Here is a 17,629-nt window from a genome sequence, read left to right as displayed (position 1 = left end):
CAATATAAAAATTGAAATATACAATTCAAAAATAATAAATTTTAAATTTAATCTTATACATATCAAACGACTTATTTTTAGTTTAGCACTTAAATTTTTATCAAACAACTTTTTAACTTAAAAAATTCAGCATTCAGTTTTTAATACTTAATTTTCAATTTTCAGTTTTTAGTTTTTAACTTTATCAAACAACACCAAAGAGCATCTCCAATGGAGCTGCTATATCAGTTGCCAAAGCAAAAAAATGACAGGAATGACAAAAATGAATCTCCAACGGTCTGCTATTTCACTTGCCAAAGATGGCAGATGCCATATGTGTTCTCAAATTTGGCAAGTGAAATGGCAGATGCCAACCTTGCCAGATCAGCAAAATCAATAGGAATTTGGCACCAAATTCGGTTGAGAAAATAACAGAATTAATCCAGTAAGGAAGCTATTTACCAAAATCAAACCAAATTTTCACAATCAAGCAAATTTCAGAACGAAATTGACAAAACACATGAAGACAGATCGTGTATATATATATATATATATATATGATCAAACCCATGAAAACAAATCGTATATATATATGATCAAACCCATGAAGACAGATCGTATATATATATGATCAAAATCAAACCCAAAACATATATATATATATATATATATATGATCAAACCCATGAAGCCATAGCAGACCGTATATATATATATATATATATGATCAAAATCCAACCCAAAACACATGCACAGATTTTTGATGGAGATCAAAAGACATGAACACAGATTTTTTTGATAGTGATCAACACAGATCAAAACATATATGTATATAGATGAAGATCGTACCAGAGACGGAGAGTACACAGATCGGAGGGAGACAGAGTCAAACTAGAGAGAGAGGGTTCCGATCTTGGAGGAGAAGAGGGAGATCGGGTCCGATCATGGAGGAGATCATGGAGGAGAAGGGTTCCGATCTCGGAGGACATCATGGAGGAGGAGGTTCTGATCTCGGAGGAGAAGGGGAGATCGGGTTCCGATCTTGTGCTCTATTTGGTTTGTGCTCTGTTTGATTTCGGCCATGGAGGAGGAGAAAGAGTAAGAATGAGAGGGAGTGGAAGAGCCGTGGAGGAGATGAGAGTGAGGAGAGTGAGAAATTGTAGATAGATGTATGGCAAAATAGTGATGCCTCAGTGTAAATAAAGAGTCGTTCAGCTCTGTTTGGTTTGTTCAAAAAAAAAAAAAAAAATTGAAATTATTTTTTACAACGGCTCTTTAAACGGCTATTTGCCCAACGGTAATATATTTTATTTCTATAAATTGAAACATTCCATGCCACTTTTATTTCACACAAATATTTACATTTAATTTTTCTTTTCTCTTCTCTTCTTTGAATCTGATTTCACAACAAACCTCTCAAATTATTTTCTTTTTAGTTTTTTCATCCAATCACTATGGAAGGTTCATCAAAAACAAAGAGAGGAAAATCATTCACCATTGAAGAAGATATGGCAATTTGTAAATCTTGGTGTCACATTTCGGAAGACCCAATTGTTGGCAATTCGCAATCGTATGCTCACTTTTGGGGGAGAATTTATGAAAATTTTTGCCTGCTTCAGAATGATCAGTCCAAAACACAAGTGTCTATTCAATCTCGATGGGGTATAATCATGAAATGTTCTAACAAATTTCGGGGATGTTTAGCTCAAGTCGAAAATCTTCACCCAAGTGGGATTTCTCAAGTTGATATAGTAAGTTTTTATTTTCAATTATTATGTTTAGTTTCTTATTCCGGTATCATATAAAAATTACGTAATTAAATAATGTTTCAATTTTTTTGAAACAGATGCTTCAAGCAAAACTGTTATACCATCAAGATGAAAACAAACATTTCGCTTTTGAACATTGTTGGCCAATATTGCAAGACAATATCAGGTGGCAAGATGTAGCTCCCACGAATACGGTAAAGTCAAGGATGCATACACTGTTTACCCCTAATTCAGCCCCTGATTCCCCTATGAAAAACTGCATTTCTCTTGAAGACGACAACAGTCCAAGTGTTGGTAACAATCCAATTGTTGGTGAGGGCAGTGTCGCTGGAAAGGGTAAAAGGCCGATGGGTAGGAAATCTGCAAAAGAATTATTCTGGAGAAATCAAGTCATTGAAACTGAAGTCCAAAAAATGAGCATACAATTAGACACATTTAACCAACACCTTGCTGAGAAAGAAAAGAAAAAAGAGGAAAGAGAAGAAAAAAGGATTCAAGCACTGCAGGAGATGAAAGAACTTGAGATGAAAAAGCATGAGTTTGTGATGAAAAAGGAAGAACACCAAATAATGACTACGGACATTTCTCATTTGGACCCTCAAATGAAAGCGTATTACACAATGCGAAAAAATGAGATTTTCGCCAAGTGGTCCTCAAATGTGAGCAACCCAAATTTTTATTTCCCCCTACCTCCTGATGAATAATTATGGGATAATGTATTTTTGAAATTTGCAATATCATTTTTTTTGATGTAATTGTTAGTCTTTATTTGCAATGTAATTTTTATTTTTTAATGAAATTTCATGTTGTTTTTTTATTTTATTTTTGTTTTATTTGCAATGTATTTTTATTTTTATTTTATTTTGTAATGTTATTTTTATTTTTATTTGCAATGTTATTTTATTTTATTTTATTTTATTTTGTAAGACATTTTATGAAAAGACATTAACTGACATTAAAAGACATTGTAAAATGAAAAGACATTAAATGAAGAACATTTTATTAGAACAAAAAGACATTAACTGACATGAAATGACATTAACTGTCATTAAAAAGATAAAATGCAAACTTAATCTAACTCTCCAGCTCGGGACCACAAGTGTTCAATTAGATCATTACGAATTACATTATGGGCTTCAACAGATCTAATCCTTTGTCGATTCAACATAAATTGAGCATATTCCTCATTCAGATCGCGTGACATTTGACAGCCCAAATTACTGGTATCAGTCTCAAGTTGTGCTACACTGCGTTCATTTTCTGGAATATCACGCTCGTCTTCAATGATCATGTTGTGCAAAATAATGCACGTCTTCATGATGTAGTACAGATCCTCATCACTCCAACCTCTAGCTGGCACGCTGACAATATTAAATCGTGCTTGGAGCACTCCAAATGCCCTTTCGACATCTTTCCGACATGCCTCCTGCATCCTCGCCAATAGTTGTCTCTTTGCGCCTTGAGGTTGAGATATTGTTTTCACAATCGTTGCCCAACGAGGATAGATACCATCAGTAAGATAATACCCCATGGTGTATGCGTGATTATTGATGGTGTAGTTGGCAACAGGGGCACGTTCTCTAGTTAATTTATCAAATAAAGGCGACCTATCAAGAACAGTAATATCATTCAGAGAGCCAGGCATGACAAAGAAAGCATGCCAAATCCACAAGTCGTAGGAGACAACTGCCTCGAGTACAACTGTTAGTTTGTGATAGTGTCCAGTGTAAGCACCGGCTTGGGCATTTGGACATTTGGACATTTATCCTAACGCCAGTGCATACAATCCAAACTTCCTAACATTCCAGGAAACCCGCGTTGCTCTCCCTCTTGCAATAATCTGACGACATCTGCTTCATTTGGAGATCTTAAGTAAACGGCTTCATAGGTAGCAACAATTGATCTGGTAAAAAAATTTAAGGCGGCAATTGCAGTACTTTCGCTGATTCTAATGTACTCGTCTACAGCATCAGCAGGCACGCCGTATTGGAGGATCCGAAGTGCTGCAGTCATCTCCTGTACACCGGATAATCCAGGAGCACCAGTGGCATCACGGGTTTGGATGAAGTATTCATTCACTTGTTGAATATCGTGTAAGATACTAACAAACAATGACTGCCTCATTCGAAAACGTCTTCAGAAGTATTCTTCTGGATAGACAAGATTATCTGCAAAATAATCTCTATAAATTTGTTCGTCGCCTTTGACCCTCTCACGATTAATGTATCGACAACCACTTGTGGAACCAACACGTCTGGTTTGTTGGTTTAGGCTTAACATCTGTAATCTTTGTTGTTGCGCTGTGAATAGTTGCATCATGATGATATCATCATCAGATGATGAAGATTCATCAAAATCTCCATTTAATATGGCTTTACTCAAATTGTTCATTGTAGGTGGATGGGTGAGTAGGTGAATATGAAAATTGTAGAAAATCTTCTTGGTGGGTACAGAGAGTTTTGAAGATATGAAAATGATAGGTAGGTGAATATGAAAATTGTAGAAAATCTTATGTTATATTTATAGAAAAAATTGTGGGTGGGTGAATGATGGATGGTTGTTGGGTGGGTGGATGAATAATGGGTGGTTGTTGGGTGGGTGAATGAATAATGGATGGTTGTTGAGTGGGTAGATGAATAATGGATGGTTGTTGGGTAGGTGGATGAATAATGGGTGGTTGTTGGGTGGGTGAATGAATAATTGATAGTTGTTGGGTGGGTGGATGTGAGTGAATGAATACTGGGTTAATAATGGATGGTTGTTGGTGGGTAATTGGTGAAAAATTATTTTTATGTGTAGTTAAAAAAATTTCTTAAATGTGTAGTGATATATTTTTTGGTGGGGTGAATTAATAATATATATATATATATATATATATATTTTTCCAATTTTTAATTTTTTTTAAAATTTTTATATTTGTCTAGATGAGAATAATATAAATATATAATTTTTTTAACAAACAGGTAAAAAAACGTCACAAAAGACAAAAAATAAATAAAAATAAAATTGCAAAAAACCTATATCCAAACAAAACCTACAAACTTGAAAGAAAAGTTGGTTGAGATTTGCCAAAAATAGCAAATGACCATTGGAGTACCATTGCTATAATTTGACAAAATAACACTATTCATTGCCAAATTATAGCAATAGCAACCCCAATATAGCAATAACCATTGGAGATGTTTTAAGTCAATAAGTTAAAACGTCACATTTAAAGTATAATCATTTTACTTTTTCTCCCAAAAAAAATTATAAAGTTAAAAAAAAATTCAAAAAAATCTTTAAACGAAGCTAATTTAAGTATGTTAAATTAGTCAAAAATAAAATAAAATAAAAAAGCCAAGCTAAATTTCTTTTTTTCCCAAACCAACCCAAGGAATCATGAGATTTCCCTTAATAGTAGATCACTCAGATACTTTAAATCATAGCAAATTTCGCTCCTTAGAATGATGGTGGTTCACCACCATTGTGAATAGGCAGTAGAAAAATGTGTTGACCTTGGATGACAATTTTGAGTAGAAGTGCTAATAGACATATATGAATATGATGTCTCTGCTGTGGTTAACTTTTTTAGAACACCTAAATTTTAAAGTTTTATGTCGTGAAAAAAAGAAAAGAAAAGAAGAAAAATGTAGTCAAAATCTTTTCATTAGATTCTTATTTGGTAAAAATAATAATTCAATTTATTTTGTTTCATAAATTTCTTAAGGAGAACGCGTATAATTGAGTATAAGGACAAAGTAAATTTTTTTTTTTCTTAGATAATATTACTAGAGTAACATATTACCGTGAATCAGAGTAATATGTTATGTGAGAAAGAATAACATATTACTGTTTATATCAATTTCGACAGTAGGGGTGTTCGCGGGTCGGTTGTGACCGAAGAAGCTCTAATCCGTCATCTATCCGTCAGATTGGCAGATTGAAAAAAATCAATCTACATCCGTCTGTCGGATTGACGGATACAAATTAAGTGGATTGGTAGATTGGCGGATGTGAATTGGTTTAACGGTTTAAATTTTTATAAATTTTGAATATAATACAACAACTTATCAACATATTTTTTTGGATAACAATCCAACTCAACATAACCAAAAGATTATCAAGTAAATTATCAAATATCAATAATAAATACATATAAGAAAAATATGCATTACCAAGGCTATTTCATTACTTTTTTTTATTCAATAACTATTTAATTTGATTTTTAAAAAAATGGCAAAATTAAGCTTTATATTTTCCACACAAAAATATCAAATATCAACACTTACCATTTGATAAAAGGATTTTCAAATTGAAAACACAAACAGAATATCTAAACAAATTAAAAACACAAAATCTTACAAATTACTAGGGATACTCAAGGTTTGACGGTTCGATTGCGGCTAAAAAAATCTCAAATCCGCCATTCGTCCAAAACTAGATGGATTGGAAAAAATCATCTGTAACTATCCGCTCATCATTACGCATTCATCCAAAATCCGACGGAATTAAAAATTATATTATTTTAAAATTTAATATTTTGATAATATTGGTAAGTAGATTTTTTAAGAATTTTTTTTGTACTTATTCTTGGTGCATAAAAATTTTATTACAAAGAAAATTTGACCAAATCTCCCGAAAAAAAAAGGTTAAAAAATTGTCAATGATGATCAGGAATCAGGTCTTTATTTCTTTTCTTTTCTTTTCTTTTTTGCACCTCTTGGTGAGAATAATGTCCAGTAAGAAAGTATTTTTTGATGCATAAAAATTGCAGCTTACCGGAAAGTAGAGGCTTGATATTCGAGGCGACTAGTGATTGTGAAAGAAATAGGTTAAACAATTATTAATGATGTTCGGGAAAAAAAATTTCCCTGGTGAGAATCACATCCCGTTAGACATTTTATTTATTTATTTATTTATTATGCAATAAAATGCCAGCTTGCCAGAAAATAGAGGCTTGATATACGGCTGGTGGTTCTGTATTGAGGTATATTGTGAGTGATAGTTGTTGAGTTGGCTACAGATTCTATCCATGTGAAGGAAAGTAGCAGCCAGCTACATGGTGGGGAAGCCATGAGGCCATGTGAGTTGGCCATGAGGCCATGAGGCCATGAAGCCTCAATCTGGAAAGCCACCGAAATGGGCTGGCAGCCAGCTCAATTTCTCTTGCATTATAATCTCTATATATAGAGAAGCTAAGGAGAGTTGAGATGTACAGCTGAGGGGTGTGAGCTTTGAGAGCAAAAAGAGAGAGAATTACAGAGAGTGTTGTAATTCTTACCATTTTGTTCAATATAGTGAATCCGCTGCCCGTGGACGTAGGCGACTTGCCGAACCACGTTAAATCTTGTGTGTTATTGCTTGTTTGAGTTCCCTGGTGTGCCCCCGATCCTCAACAATTGGTATCAGAGCTCGGGTTGCGAAAAATCGAATTTTTCCCGAAAGTGCCCAGATTTCAAAGTGCTCAAAATCCACTTTTGACCATACCAGGAGGAAGAACTCCCCGAGAGGAGTCCAGAACAGCAAAAACAGAGCCCAGAAGCCTCCACACGCGCCCTCACGCGCTCTCTGAACAAAGCGCGTCAGCCACAGTCTCGGCACGCGCCCACACGCGCCGTGCAGTCACCGGCGCGTGATCCCAATCGCACCCACGCGCCACACGCGCGTCTCCAGGTAGAAAACGAGCCACGTGGCACCACGTCAGCGCCACGCCAGCACCGCGTCAGCGCCACGTCATCCCGCCACGTCAGCGCTCCGTGTCCGACTGACAGGCCACGTGTCAGACACGTGTCAGCCCAGTCAGCCTGAGCCGCTGACCACGCCGTGTTGACCAGCCGTCAAGCCGCCGTTGACCGCGCCGCCTACGCCGTTGACCGAGCCGTTGACCAGCCATTGACCGGAGAAATTATCTGGTGCATCTCAGCGCACCAGATTCTGCAGATCTGACCCGTCTAAAGTGTTTTTGCCAGATCGGAGCCATTCGGAGTCCGTTTTTGACGAGCTAATAGTGCTTCCCAACTATTTGGAGTATTCCGGACACATCTGTATGGTCAGTTTTTTGAATTGAAGTTTCTAAAAAATGGCAGAATCTAGATCAACCGAGTCCATAAGTAATTCAGCCAGTACAAGCACTTCTAGGCATTGGACCCCGGTGTCCCATGCCAAGTTCGAGGTAGAGAAGTTCGATGGAAGCAGCAACTTCGGCATGTGGAGATGCGAAGTTAAGGATATGCTTGTCCAAATGAACCTGCACTTCACTCTGGGAGACAAACCAGATGACCTGGACGAGATAGAATGGGAGAGGGTGAATCTCCTGGCCTGCAGTTCCATCCGACTTTGCCTTGCAAAAGAGGAGAAGTATGCCTTTACAGAATATGATATTGCGAAGAAGCTTTGGAAGGCGCTGGAAGATAAGTTCATGACAAAGAGCATTGAGAACCGGCTCTACTTGAGGAAGAGGTTGTTTCGTTTCGACTACATTAAAGGTATTTCGATGAACGAACACCTAAATAACTTCAACAAAATTATTACGGATTTGAAGAATTTGGATGATCACGTTGGTGATGAAGACAAAGCACTGTTATTGTTAAATTCCTTGCCTGACTCGTATGATCATCTCACTACTACTTTACTGTACGGTAAAGAAAAGATCAAGTATATTGATGTTGCAAACGCCTTGGTGAACAATGAGTTCAGAAGGAAAGATAAGTTTGCAAACAGGGACTCAACATCCAAGGCATTAACAGTTAGAGGCAGAACAAATAACAGAAGAAATACAAGGCGAGGAAAGTCTCGCTCAAAATCCAGGGGAAAACCTTCAGACAAAAGACGTCTTGCAAAAGACGAGTGTGCAGCTTGTCACGAGAAGGGACATTGGGCAAAAGATTGTCCAAATAAAGACAAGACAGAAGAGAAGGTGAATATTGCACGAGATGGAGATAATGATGAAGGAGGAGCCTTCACAGTTTCATCATATGGCCAGTCGGATGAATGGATAATAGATTCCGGATGTTCATTCCATATGTGTCCTAACAAGCAGTGGTTCTCGAGCTTACGAGAGTTCGATGGAGGAGTTGTGCTGATGGGCAACGACCAAGCTTGCCAGACAAAGGGGATTGGAACAATTAAACTGAAGATCCATGATGGAACAATCAGAATTCTTGAAGATGTACGGTATGTACCAGATCTAACCAAGAATCTCATCTCAGTGGGAGTTTTAGACTCCAAAGGTTACAGAGTAACCATGGAAGGTGGAGTCCTTAAAGTTGTTCGAGGAGCATTGGTTGCAATGAAGGGTACTCGACAGGGAAATTTATATTTCCTAGATGGCTCTACAGTCACAGGGAAAGTGGCTGTCTCCACCAGTTCCAGCTCAGAAGATGATGCATCAGACACTTCCAAACTTTGGCACATGCGTCTAGGGCATGTCGGTGAGAAGGCTTTACAAGGGTTGGTAAAGCAAGGCCTGTTGAAAGGCGCCAAGACGGGGAAGCTTGAGTTCTGCGAGCATTGTGTATTGGGCAAGCAAACAAGAATCAAGTTTGGTACTGCAATTCACCGTACCAAAGGGATTCTAGCCTACGTCCACACCGACGTATGGGGTCCTTCCAAGACTGCTTCGTTGGGAGGTAAACACTACTTTGTGTCGTTCATTGATGATTTCTCTAGAAGAGTTTGGATTTATACAATGAAACACAAAGATGAAGTCTTAGACATCTTTCTTACCTGGAAGAAGATGATTGAGACCCAGACAGGCAGACGGATCAAGAAGCTCAGATCTAACAATGGTGGAGAATATACATCAGATCCCTTCTTTGAGGTTTGCCAGAATGCAGGGATAGTGAGACATTTCACAGTTCCTGGAACACCGCAGCAGAATAGAGTTGCAGAACGCATGAACCGCACTTTGGTGGAGAAAGTCCGGTGTATGCTGTCACAGTCTGGATTGAGCAAGGCATTTTGGGGCGAGGCATTGAACTATGCTCGTCATCTTGTCAACAGACTACCTACTGCAGCATTAGATGGGAAGACTCCCATGGAGGTATGGTCAGGAGTCCCAGTTACTGATTATGATCAGTTACGTATCTTTGGATGTCCAGCATATTTTCATGTTACAGAATCTAAGTTGGATCCAAGAGCCAAGAAAGCCATCTTCTTGGGCTTCGGTGACGGTGTCAAGGGATATAGACTGTGGTGCCCTGAATTAAAGAAAGTTCTCATCAGAAGAGACGTTACCTTTGATGAGTCTGCAATGCTGAAGCAACCAGATCCTCAACAGAATGAGGAAGCATTGAAGAAGTCAGTGCAGGTGGAGTTTGAGACTCCAGCAAAGACTAGTCAGCCAATCAACCATCCTGAAGAAGTCTCAGAGGATAGCTCTGAAGAGAGTTCAGATAAAAATGAAGATCCAGAGGCTCCGCAACAATCAGAACCCATTGCAATCAGGAAAGGAAAAAGGGTTACTAAGCAACCCAGTTGGATGACCGATATGGTAGCCTATGCACTTCCAATCATTGAAGACAATGTTCCGTGCACTTTCAAAGAAGCTGTGCATAATGCAGAAAGTGTCAAATGGAAGGAGGCTATGGATGAAGAGATCGGGTCACTTCACAAGAACCAGACTTGGGAGTTGGTGCAACTTCCAAAAGGCAAGAAAGCAATTGGGTGTAAGTGGGTTTACACCAAGAAGGAAGGCATTCCAGGCAGAGACAACATCAGATTCAAAGCTAGATTGGTAGCTAAAGGCTATGCTCAGAAGGAAGGAATAGACTACAATGAGGTATTCTCACCTGTTATGAAGCACACGTCTATTCGCATCTTGTTAGCTTTGGTTGCACAGTTTGATCTCGAGCTCGCCCAACTCGATGTCAAAACTGCCTTCTTACATGGAGATCTTGAAGAGGAGATATACATGTCCCTACTAGATGGTTTCAAAATTGCTGGAAAAGAGAATTGGGCCTGTAAGCTGAACAAATCGTTGTACGGATTGAAGCAATCCCTGAGACAATGGTACAAGCGATTTGATCGGTTCATGATGGAGACAGAATACACAAGAAGTCAATTTGATCATTGTGTATATTTCCGTAAGCTTCCCGACAGTTCCTTCATCTATTTGCTCTTATATGTAGATGATATGCTGATTGCATCTACGAGCAAGGTGGAGATTGACAAACTCAAGGCACAGTTAGCAAAGGAGTTTGAAATGAAGGATTTGGGAGAAGCAAAGAAAGTTCTTGGCATGGAGATCAAGAGAGACAGGAAGAAGGGCACGGTTTGTCTGACACAAACCCAGTATCTGAAAAAGGTGTTAGACAGATTTGGCATCAATGAGAAAACCAAAGCTGTAAGTACACCATTGGCCCCTCATTTCAAGCTTAGTGCTTCGTTGTCTCCACGCACAGAAGAAGAACGGAAGCATATGGCACAAGTTCCATATGCAAATGCAGTTGGTGCATTAATGTATGCTATGGTTTGTACACGGCCTGACATCTCGCATGCTGTGAGTATGGTAAGCAGGTATATGCATGATCCAGGAAAAGATCACTGGCAGGCAGTGAAATGGATCCTAAGGTACATACATGGCACGGTCAATCTGGGATTGAAGTTCGAGTGAGATAACCGACTCGGGCAGAATTTGGAAGGATATGTGGACTCAGATTATGCTGGTGACTTAGACAAACGCCGGTCAACAACAGGGTATTTATTTACGCTTGCTAAAGGGCCGGTAAGTTAGAGGTCAACGCTTCAGTCAACGGTGGCTTTGTCTACTACAGAGGCAGAGTACATGGCAGTGACGGAAGCCTTTAAAGAAGCTATTTGGCTACATGGGTTGATTGAAGACTTGGGAATTGTTCAGAAGCACGTTGAGGTGTTTTGTGACAGTCAGAGTGCCATTTGTTTGGCAAAGAACTAGGTTCATCATGCCCGCACCAAGCACATTGATGTCCGTTTCCATTTCATCCGAGAAATTGTGAATGAAGGGGATATTCTGCTTCAAAAGATTGGTACTGCAGATAATCCGGCCGATATGCTCACAAAGGTAGTTTCTGGGATCAAGTTCCAACATTGTTTGGACTTGGTCAACATCTCTCGGAACTGAGCACCTTCGGGTGCATGGCAGTGTTGATCGATCACTATGTTGGATAAGAGAATCCTCGCCAAGGTGGAGATTTGTTGAGTTGGCTACAGATTCTGGCCATGTGAAGGAAAGTAGCAGCCAGCTACATGGTGGGGAAGCCATGAGGCCATGTGAGTTGGCCATGAGGCCATGAGGCCATGAAGCCTCAATCTGGAAAGCCACCGAAATGGGCTGGCAGCTAGCTCAATTTCTCTTGCATTGTAATCTCTATATATAGAGAAGCTAAGGAGAGTTGAGATGTACAGCTGAGGGGTGTGAGCTTAGAAAGCAAAGAGAGAGAGAATTACAGAGAGTGTTGTAATTCTTACCATTTTGTTCAATATAGTGAATCCGCTGCCCGTGGACGTAGGCGACTTGCCGAACTACGTTAAATCTTGTGTGTTATTGCTTGTTTGAGTTCCCTGGTGTGCCCCCGATCCTCAACAATAGTAGTATAGACTTTATATTCTTCGGGACATGATGTTATCATGCTGGTATTTCAAGACGAGAAATGTTAGCGATCAAGAAAAATTTTTCATGAAAATGATCAGGAAAGATTTATGACCTTTAGATTAATGATATGGACTTTGTGCCAGACAGATTTGGGCCGGGCAGAGTTGTGCCAGACAGATTTGGGCCGGACAGAGTTGTGCCGGACAGATTTGGGCCGGGCAGAGTTGTGCCGGACAGATTTGGGCCGGACAGAGTTGTGCCGGACAGATTTGGGCCGGGCAGAGTTTGGACTGAGTGTGTGCCACCCCGGACCGAACAGAAACTGCTCGGCCAGGAAGTGACCGGTCGGACCAGGATGCTCGGTCCGAGGATGGTCGATGCCAGACAGACCGAGTGACCGGCGCCCGGAAAGGCGTGGTCAGCCGAGGTAGTTGATTGACCGGCAGGAAGGCCGACCAAAGGAGGTACCCGGGCTAGGCTTTGCCGGGATGCCGCCTAGCCCGGTCCTCCATGTGTTTGTCCGGTTAGGCGCATGGGTATGAAGCATGGCATGGCCGTGGTAGAGCAGCTCGGCTGCCGAGCTCCAGCTGTGAAGTCAGGCAGTTGAGATTAGGTGATGTTCAGCAAGGTCTATGCTGACAGATGGAATAGCAGAGCCACGTGTCAGGAGATGACTGGGAGTGGGTAAGGGGCTCAGAAGGTATATAGGCATGTCTGCGCCCCCCATACGCGACAGACGAACACTCTGTAAGGAATTTCTCACACTCAAACACTCTCTCCCTTCTCTCTATTTCCTCTAAGGTGTGTGCTAATTTGACCGTCGGAGGGTGTTTCCGGCCACACACCGCCGGGTAGCTCACCGTTATTTGCTCGCAGGTGATCGGATATCGACGGAGCTCGGAAGAAAGGAATACGGGCACGCCGGAATATTTGCTCCCCGTACAATTGGCGCCGTCTGTGGGAAACTTGACAGACAAAACCTTGTCTTCCAGGTTCATCTGATCGCCGTCCATGGCGAACAACGACGAGTTTCCGTTGTCCGCCATCGACGGAGCCACCCCGGAGTATACCCGAAGGAGAGAGGGACCTCCTGCTGTCCACCAAATGGCTGACTTGGGAACGCCCACTGGCGGACAGTCAGGAGACGCGCGGGATAAGCGCGAAAGAAGTTATGGTCGTTCACGGAGTCCAGACGGTCACCGGCGGAGGAGAGACTCACACGCCAGACGTCTGGAAAATAAGTTGAGGGACCAAGACGCTGTCATCCGGCGAATGGCGGCGGAGATGGAGGATCTGAAGCGGCATGTCAAAGGGAAAGGTGAAGCTAGAGTGGGCGACCACAGTGAGCGCACCCCATCCCGCCGTTCAGGCGGTCAGAGTCAGCGACGCATTCCATCCATTTCTATTACCAGAAGTTACCAGGTTGGTGATTCCGACGTGCATGCAGAGAAGTCTAGCGCGCAAGACAGCACCTACCGGCCCTCACGTCCGGTGACGACTTCGAGGTACTCTTACTCCGCTCATTCAGAGGATTTGCGGGCGGTCTTAAAGGAGCGGGTTCGTCGGCGCGAAGCTCAGAGGATACCGGCGTTCCAGCGGCTATCCTACGGGGTTCACGCCAGCAAGGAGGTCGGAATACCTCCACCCCGCCAAGCAGCGCCACTCCTAGTGGATTCAGATTTGGCCAGGTTGAGTGCCACCCCTTTCTCCCTGGAAATAGAAACTACACCGCTTCCGGCAGGCTTCCACCAACCAAAGTTCGCGCTTTACGACGGGAAAACCGATCCTTACCTGCATGTGAGCCACTTCCGACAGGTTATGGCCGGACATAGGCGAAATGACGGACTTATGTGCCTAATTTTCCCGTCAAGTTTAGGCGAGCTGGGCTTGAAGTGGTTCGAGAGGTTGCCGGAAGGGAGCATACAATGATGGCATCAGTTGGCAGAAGCGTTTGTGACGCGCTTCAAAACCAACACAAAAACACCAAAGGAAGTCGATCATTTACTTAGTGTCAAGATGGAACCAAGCGACACACTGAAGGCATACAACTCGAGGTATTGGGAAACCTTCAACGAGATCTTGGATTGCCCGGTCAACCTTGCGATCACGCAATACAAGCGCGGTCTCCCGCTCGGACATAGGCTGAGGGATTCGCTTACAATGAACCAGCAGACATCCATGTGGCACCTAATGCAGCGCATCAATGAGCACATCCGAGTAGAGGATGATGCGGCGACGTCCACCGCGGAGACAACCTCGATGGCAACGAGCAAGTGGGCGACTGGGTTTTAAGGAAGGTCATGGGTAACGCACTAGTGCCGGGTGAAGGCAAGCTAGGGGCAAACTAGGAGGAGCCTTACAAGATAACCGGGCAAGGGGGCATACAACTTAGAAGATTTGGATGGCAAAGGCGTACCCCGGCCATGGAATGCGGCCTTATGTAATTTTTTGAGGGACTTGTTTCCCCTACACTTCTGAATGCAAATACTCTTTTTGTCAATGTAATAGAAGTGAATTACTTTTGCTAAAGAGCTTTGTTGTGTCCGAAATAATAGTGGATAAGGGGCCTACTCTTCTGTTCCAGCCGAGATGTTTTACTCCGACTGAAGAGTTGATGATTTGCTCAACTGCGAGGTTCCAGCCGAGATGTTTTACTCCGGCTGAAGAGTTGATGATTTGCTCAACTGCGAGGTTCCAGCTGAGATGTCTTACTCCGGCTGAAGAGTTGATGATTTGCTCAACTGCGAGGTTCCAGCCGAGATGATTTACTCCGGCTGAAGAGTTGATGATTTGCTCAACTGCGAGGTTCCAGCCGAGATGTCTTACTCCAGCTGAAGAGTTGATGATTTGCTCAACTGCGAGGTTCCAGCCGAGATGATTTACTCCGGCTGAAGAGTTGATGATTTGTTCAACTGCGAGGTTCCAGCCGAGATGTTTTACTCCGGCTGAAGAGTTGATGATTTGCTCAACTGCGAGGTTCCAGCCGAGATGATTTACTCCGGCTGAAGAGTTGATAATTTGTTCAACTGCGAGGTTCCAGCCGAGATGTTTTACTCCGGCTGAAGAGTTGATGATTTGCTCAACTGCGAGGTTCTAGCCGAGATGTTTTACTCCGACTGAAGAGTTGATGATTTGCTCAACTGCGAGGTTCCAGCCGAGATGTTTTACTCCGACTGAAGAGTTGATGATTTGCTCAACTGCGAGGTTCCAGCCGAGATGATTTACTCCGGTTGAAGAGTTGATGACTTGCTCAACTGCGAGGTTCCAGCCGAGATGATTTACTCCGGCTGAAGAGTTGATGATTTGCTCAACTGCGAGGTTCCAGCCGAGATGTTTTACTCCGGCTGAAGAGTTGATGATTTGCTCAACTGCGAGGTTCCAGCCGAGATGTTTTACTCCGGCTGAAGAGTTGATGATTTGCTCAACTGCGAGGCTCCAGCCGAGATGTCTTACTCCGGCTGAAAAGTTGATGATTTGTTTAACTCCGAAGTTTCAGCCGAGCTAATGTTGCTCGCCAAGAAGAAAGTCGCGGAGCGGATGTTGCTCGCCTTCTTTGGAGTTCCTTGGCCAAGCTGCTCTTGTCTGCCAAGAAAGAAGTGGCGGAGCGGACCTTGCTCGCCTTCTTTGGAGTTCCTTGGCCAAGCTGCTCTTGTCTGCCAAGAAAGAAGTGGCGGAGCGGACCTTGCTCGCCTTCTTTGGAGTTCCTTGGCCGAGCTGTTCTTGTCCGCCAGGAAAGAAGTCGCGGAGCGGACCTTGCTCCCCCTCTTTGGAGTTCCTTGGCCGAGCTGATCTTGTCCGCCAAGAAAGAAGTGGCGGAGCGGACCTTGCTCGCCTTCTTTGGAGTTCCTTGGCCGAGCTGATCTTGTCCGCCAAGAAAGAAGGGGCGGAGCGGACCTTGCTCCCCTTCTTTGGAGTTTCTTGGCCGAGCTGATCTTGTCCGCCAAGAAGGAAGTCGCGGAGCGGACCTTGCTCCCCTTCTTTGGAGTTCCTTGGCCGAGCTGATCTTGTCCGCCAAGAAGGAAGTCGCGGAGCGGACCTTGCTCGCCGAACTTGGAAGTTCCTTGACCGAGCTGTTGTTGCTCGCCAAGAAGCAAGTCGCGGAGCGGACCTTGCTCGCCGACCTTGGAAGTTCCTTGACCGAGCTGATGTTGCTCGCCAAGAAGCACGTCGCGGAGCGGACCTTGCTCGCCGACCTTGGAAGTTCTTTGCCGAGCTGTTGTTGCTCGCCAAGAAGCAAGTCGCGGAGCGGACCTTGCTCGCTGACCTTGGAAGTTCCTTGACCGAGCTGATGTTGCTCGCCAAGAAGGAAGTCGTGGAGCGGACCTTGCTCGCTTTCTTAGTACGGTCACCATCTTGCATATTGAGGACCGAGGAAGTATTACCCCGATCGGGATAAGTAATCCCAGTCACGCTTCAGCGGACGGAATTAAGGGGCAATTGAGAGGGAGATTAATGATATGGACTTTGTGCCAGACAGATTTGGGCCGGGCAGAGTTGTGCCAGACAGATTTGGGCCGGACAGAGTTGTGCCGGACAGATTTGGGCCGGGCAGAGTTGTGCCGGACAGATTTGGGCCGGACAGAGTTGTGCCGGACAGATTTGGGCCGGGCAGAGTTTGGACTGAGTGTGTGCCACCCCGGACCGAACAGAAACTGCTCAGCCAGGAAGTGACCGGTCGGACCAGGATGCTCGGTCCGAGGATGGTCGATGCCAGACAGACCGAGTGACCGGCGCCCGGAAAGGCGTGGTCAGCCGAGGTAGTTGATTGACCGGCAGGAAGGCCGACCAAAGGAGGTACCCGGGCTAGGCTTTGCCGGGATGCCGCCTAGCCCGGTCCTCCATGTGTTTGTCCGGTTAGGCGCATGGGTATGAAGCATGGCATGGCCGTGGTAGAGCAGCTCGGCTGCCGAGCTCCAGCTGTGAAGCCAGGCAGTTGAGATTAGGTGATGTTCAGCAAGGTCTATGCTGACAGATGGAATAGCAGAGCCACGTGTCAGGAGATGACTGGGAGTGGGTAAGGGGCTCAGAAGGTATATAGGCATGTCTGCGCCCCCCATACGCGACAGACGAACACTCTGTAAGGAATTTCTTACACTCAAACACTCTCTCCCTTCTCTCTATTCCCTCTAAGGTGTGTGCTAATTTGACCGTCGGAGGGTGTTTCCGGCCACACACCGCCGGGTAGCTCACCGTTATTTGCTCGCAGGTGATCGGATATCGACGGAGCTCGGAAGAAAGGAATACGGGCACGCCGGAATATTTGCTCCCCGTACATCTATATATAGAGAAGCTAAGGAGAGTTGAGATGTACAGCTGAGGGGTGTGAGCTT

General features: G+C 43.5%; 3 protein-coding genes across 3 annotated transcripts; 1 reads left to right on the top strand and 2 right to left on the bottom strand.

Annotated features, from left to right (window-relative positions):
- Positions 1–1,092: 1,092 nt before the first annotated feature.
- On the top strand, positions 1,093–2,675 carry LOC145806567 (uncharacterized). The gene is made up of 2 exons (XM_082903883.1): positions 1,093–1,729; positions 1,825–2,675. Exons 1-2 carry the CDS (start codon positions 1,433–1,435, stop codon positions 2,449–2,451), a joined length of 924 nt encoding a protein of 307 aa, XP_082760009.1. The 5' UTR covers positions 1,093–1,432; the 3' UTR covers positions 2,452–2,675.
- Positions 2,676–2,816: 141 nt separating this feature from the next.
- LOC145805289 (uncharacterized) lies at positions 2,817–3,509 on the bottom strand. Its single transcript, XM_082900406.1, has one exon. It carries the CDS (start codon positions 3,507–3,509, stop codon positions 2,817–2,819), a length of 693 nt encoding a protein of 230 aa, XP_082756532.1.
- A 5-nt stretch (positions 3,510–3,514) lies between these two features.
- Positions 3,515–3,871, bottom strand: LOC145805288 (uncharacterized). Its single transcript, XM_082900405.1, has one exon. It carries the CDS (start codon positions 3,869–3,871, stop codon positions 3,515–3,517), a length of 357 nt encoding a protein of 118 aa, XP_082756531.1.
- Positions 3,872–17,629: the final 13,758 nt, after the last annotated feature.

Source organism: Camellia sinensis, chromosome 13 (assembly GCF_055761805.1).
Source record: "Camellia sinensis isolate YWXY chromosome 13, ASM5576180v1, whole genome shotgun sequence".
NCBI lineage: Eukaryota > Viridiplantae > Streptophyta > Magnoliopsida > Ericales > Theaceae > Camellia > Camellia sinensis.
Note: the sequence above shows the minus strand (reverse complement) of the source record. Positions and strands in the feature narration are given on the sequence as shown.

Bases quoted from the DNA above. Each gene is read 5' to 3' on its own strand.
- LOC145806567 (XM_082903883.1), top strand. From the start codon at position 1,433: ATGGAAGGTTCATCAAAAACAAAGAGAGGAAAATCATTCACCATTGAA. The intron at 1,730-1,824 runs GTAAGTTTTTAT...TTTTTGAAACAG, and splicing joins GGATTTCTCAAGTTGATATA to ATGCTTCAAGCAAAACTGTT.
- LOC145805288 (XM_082900405.1), bottom strand. From the start codon at position 3,871: ATGAGGCAGTCATTGTTTGTTAGTATCTTACACGATATTCAACAAGTG.
- LOC145805289 (XM_082900406.1), bottom strand. From the start codon at position 3,509: ATGTCCAAATGTCCAAATGCCCAAGCCGGTGCTTACACTGGACACTAT.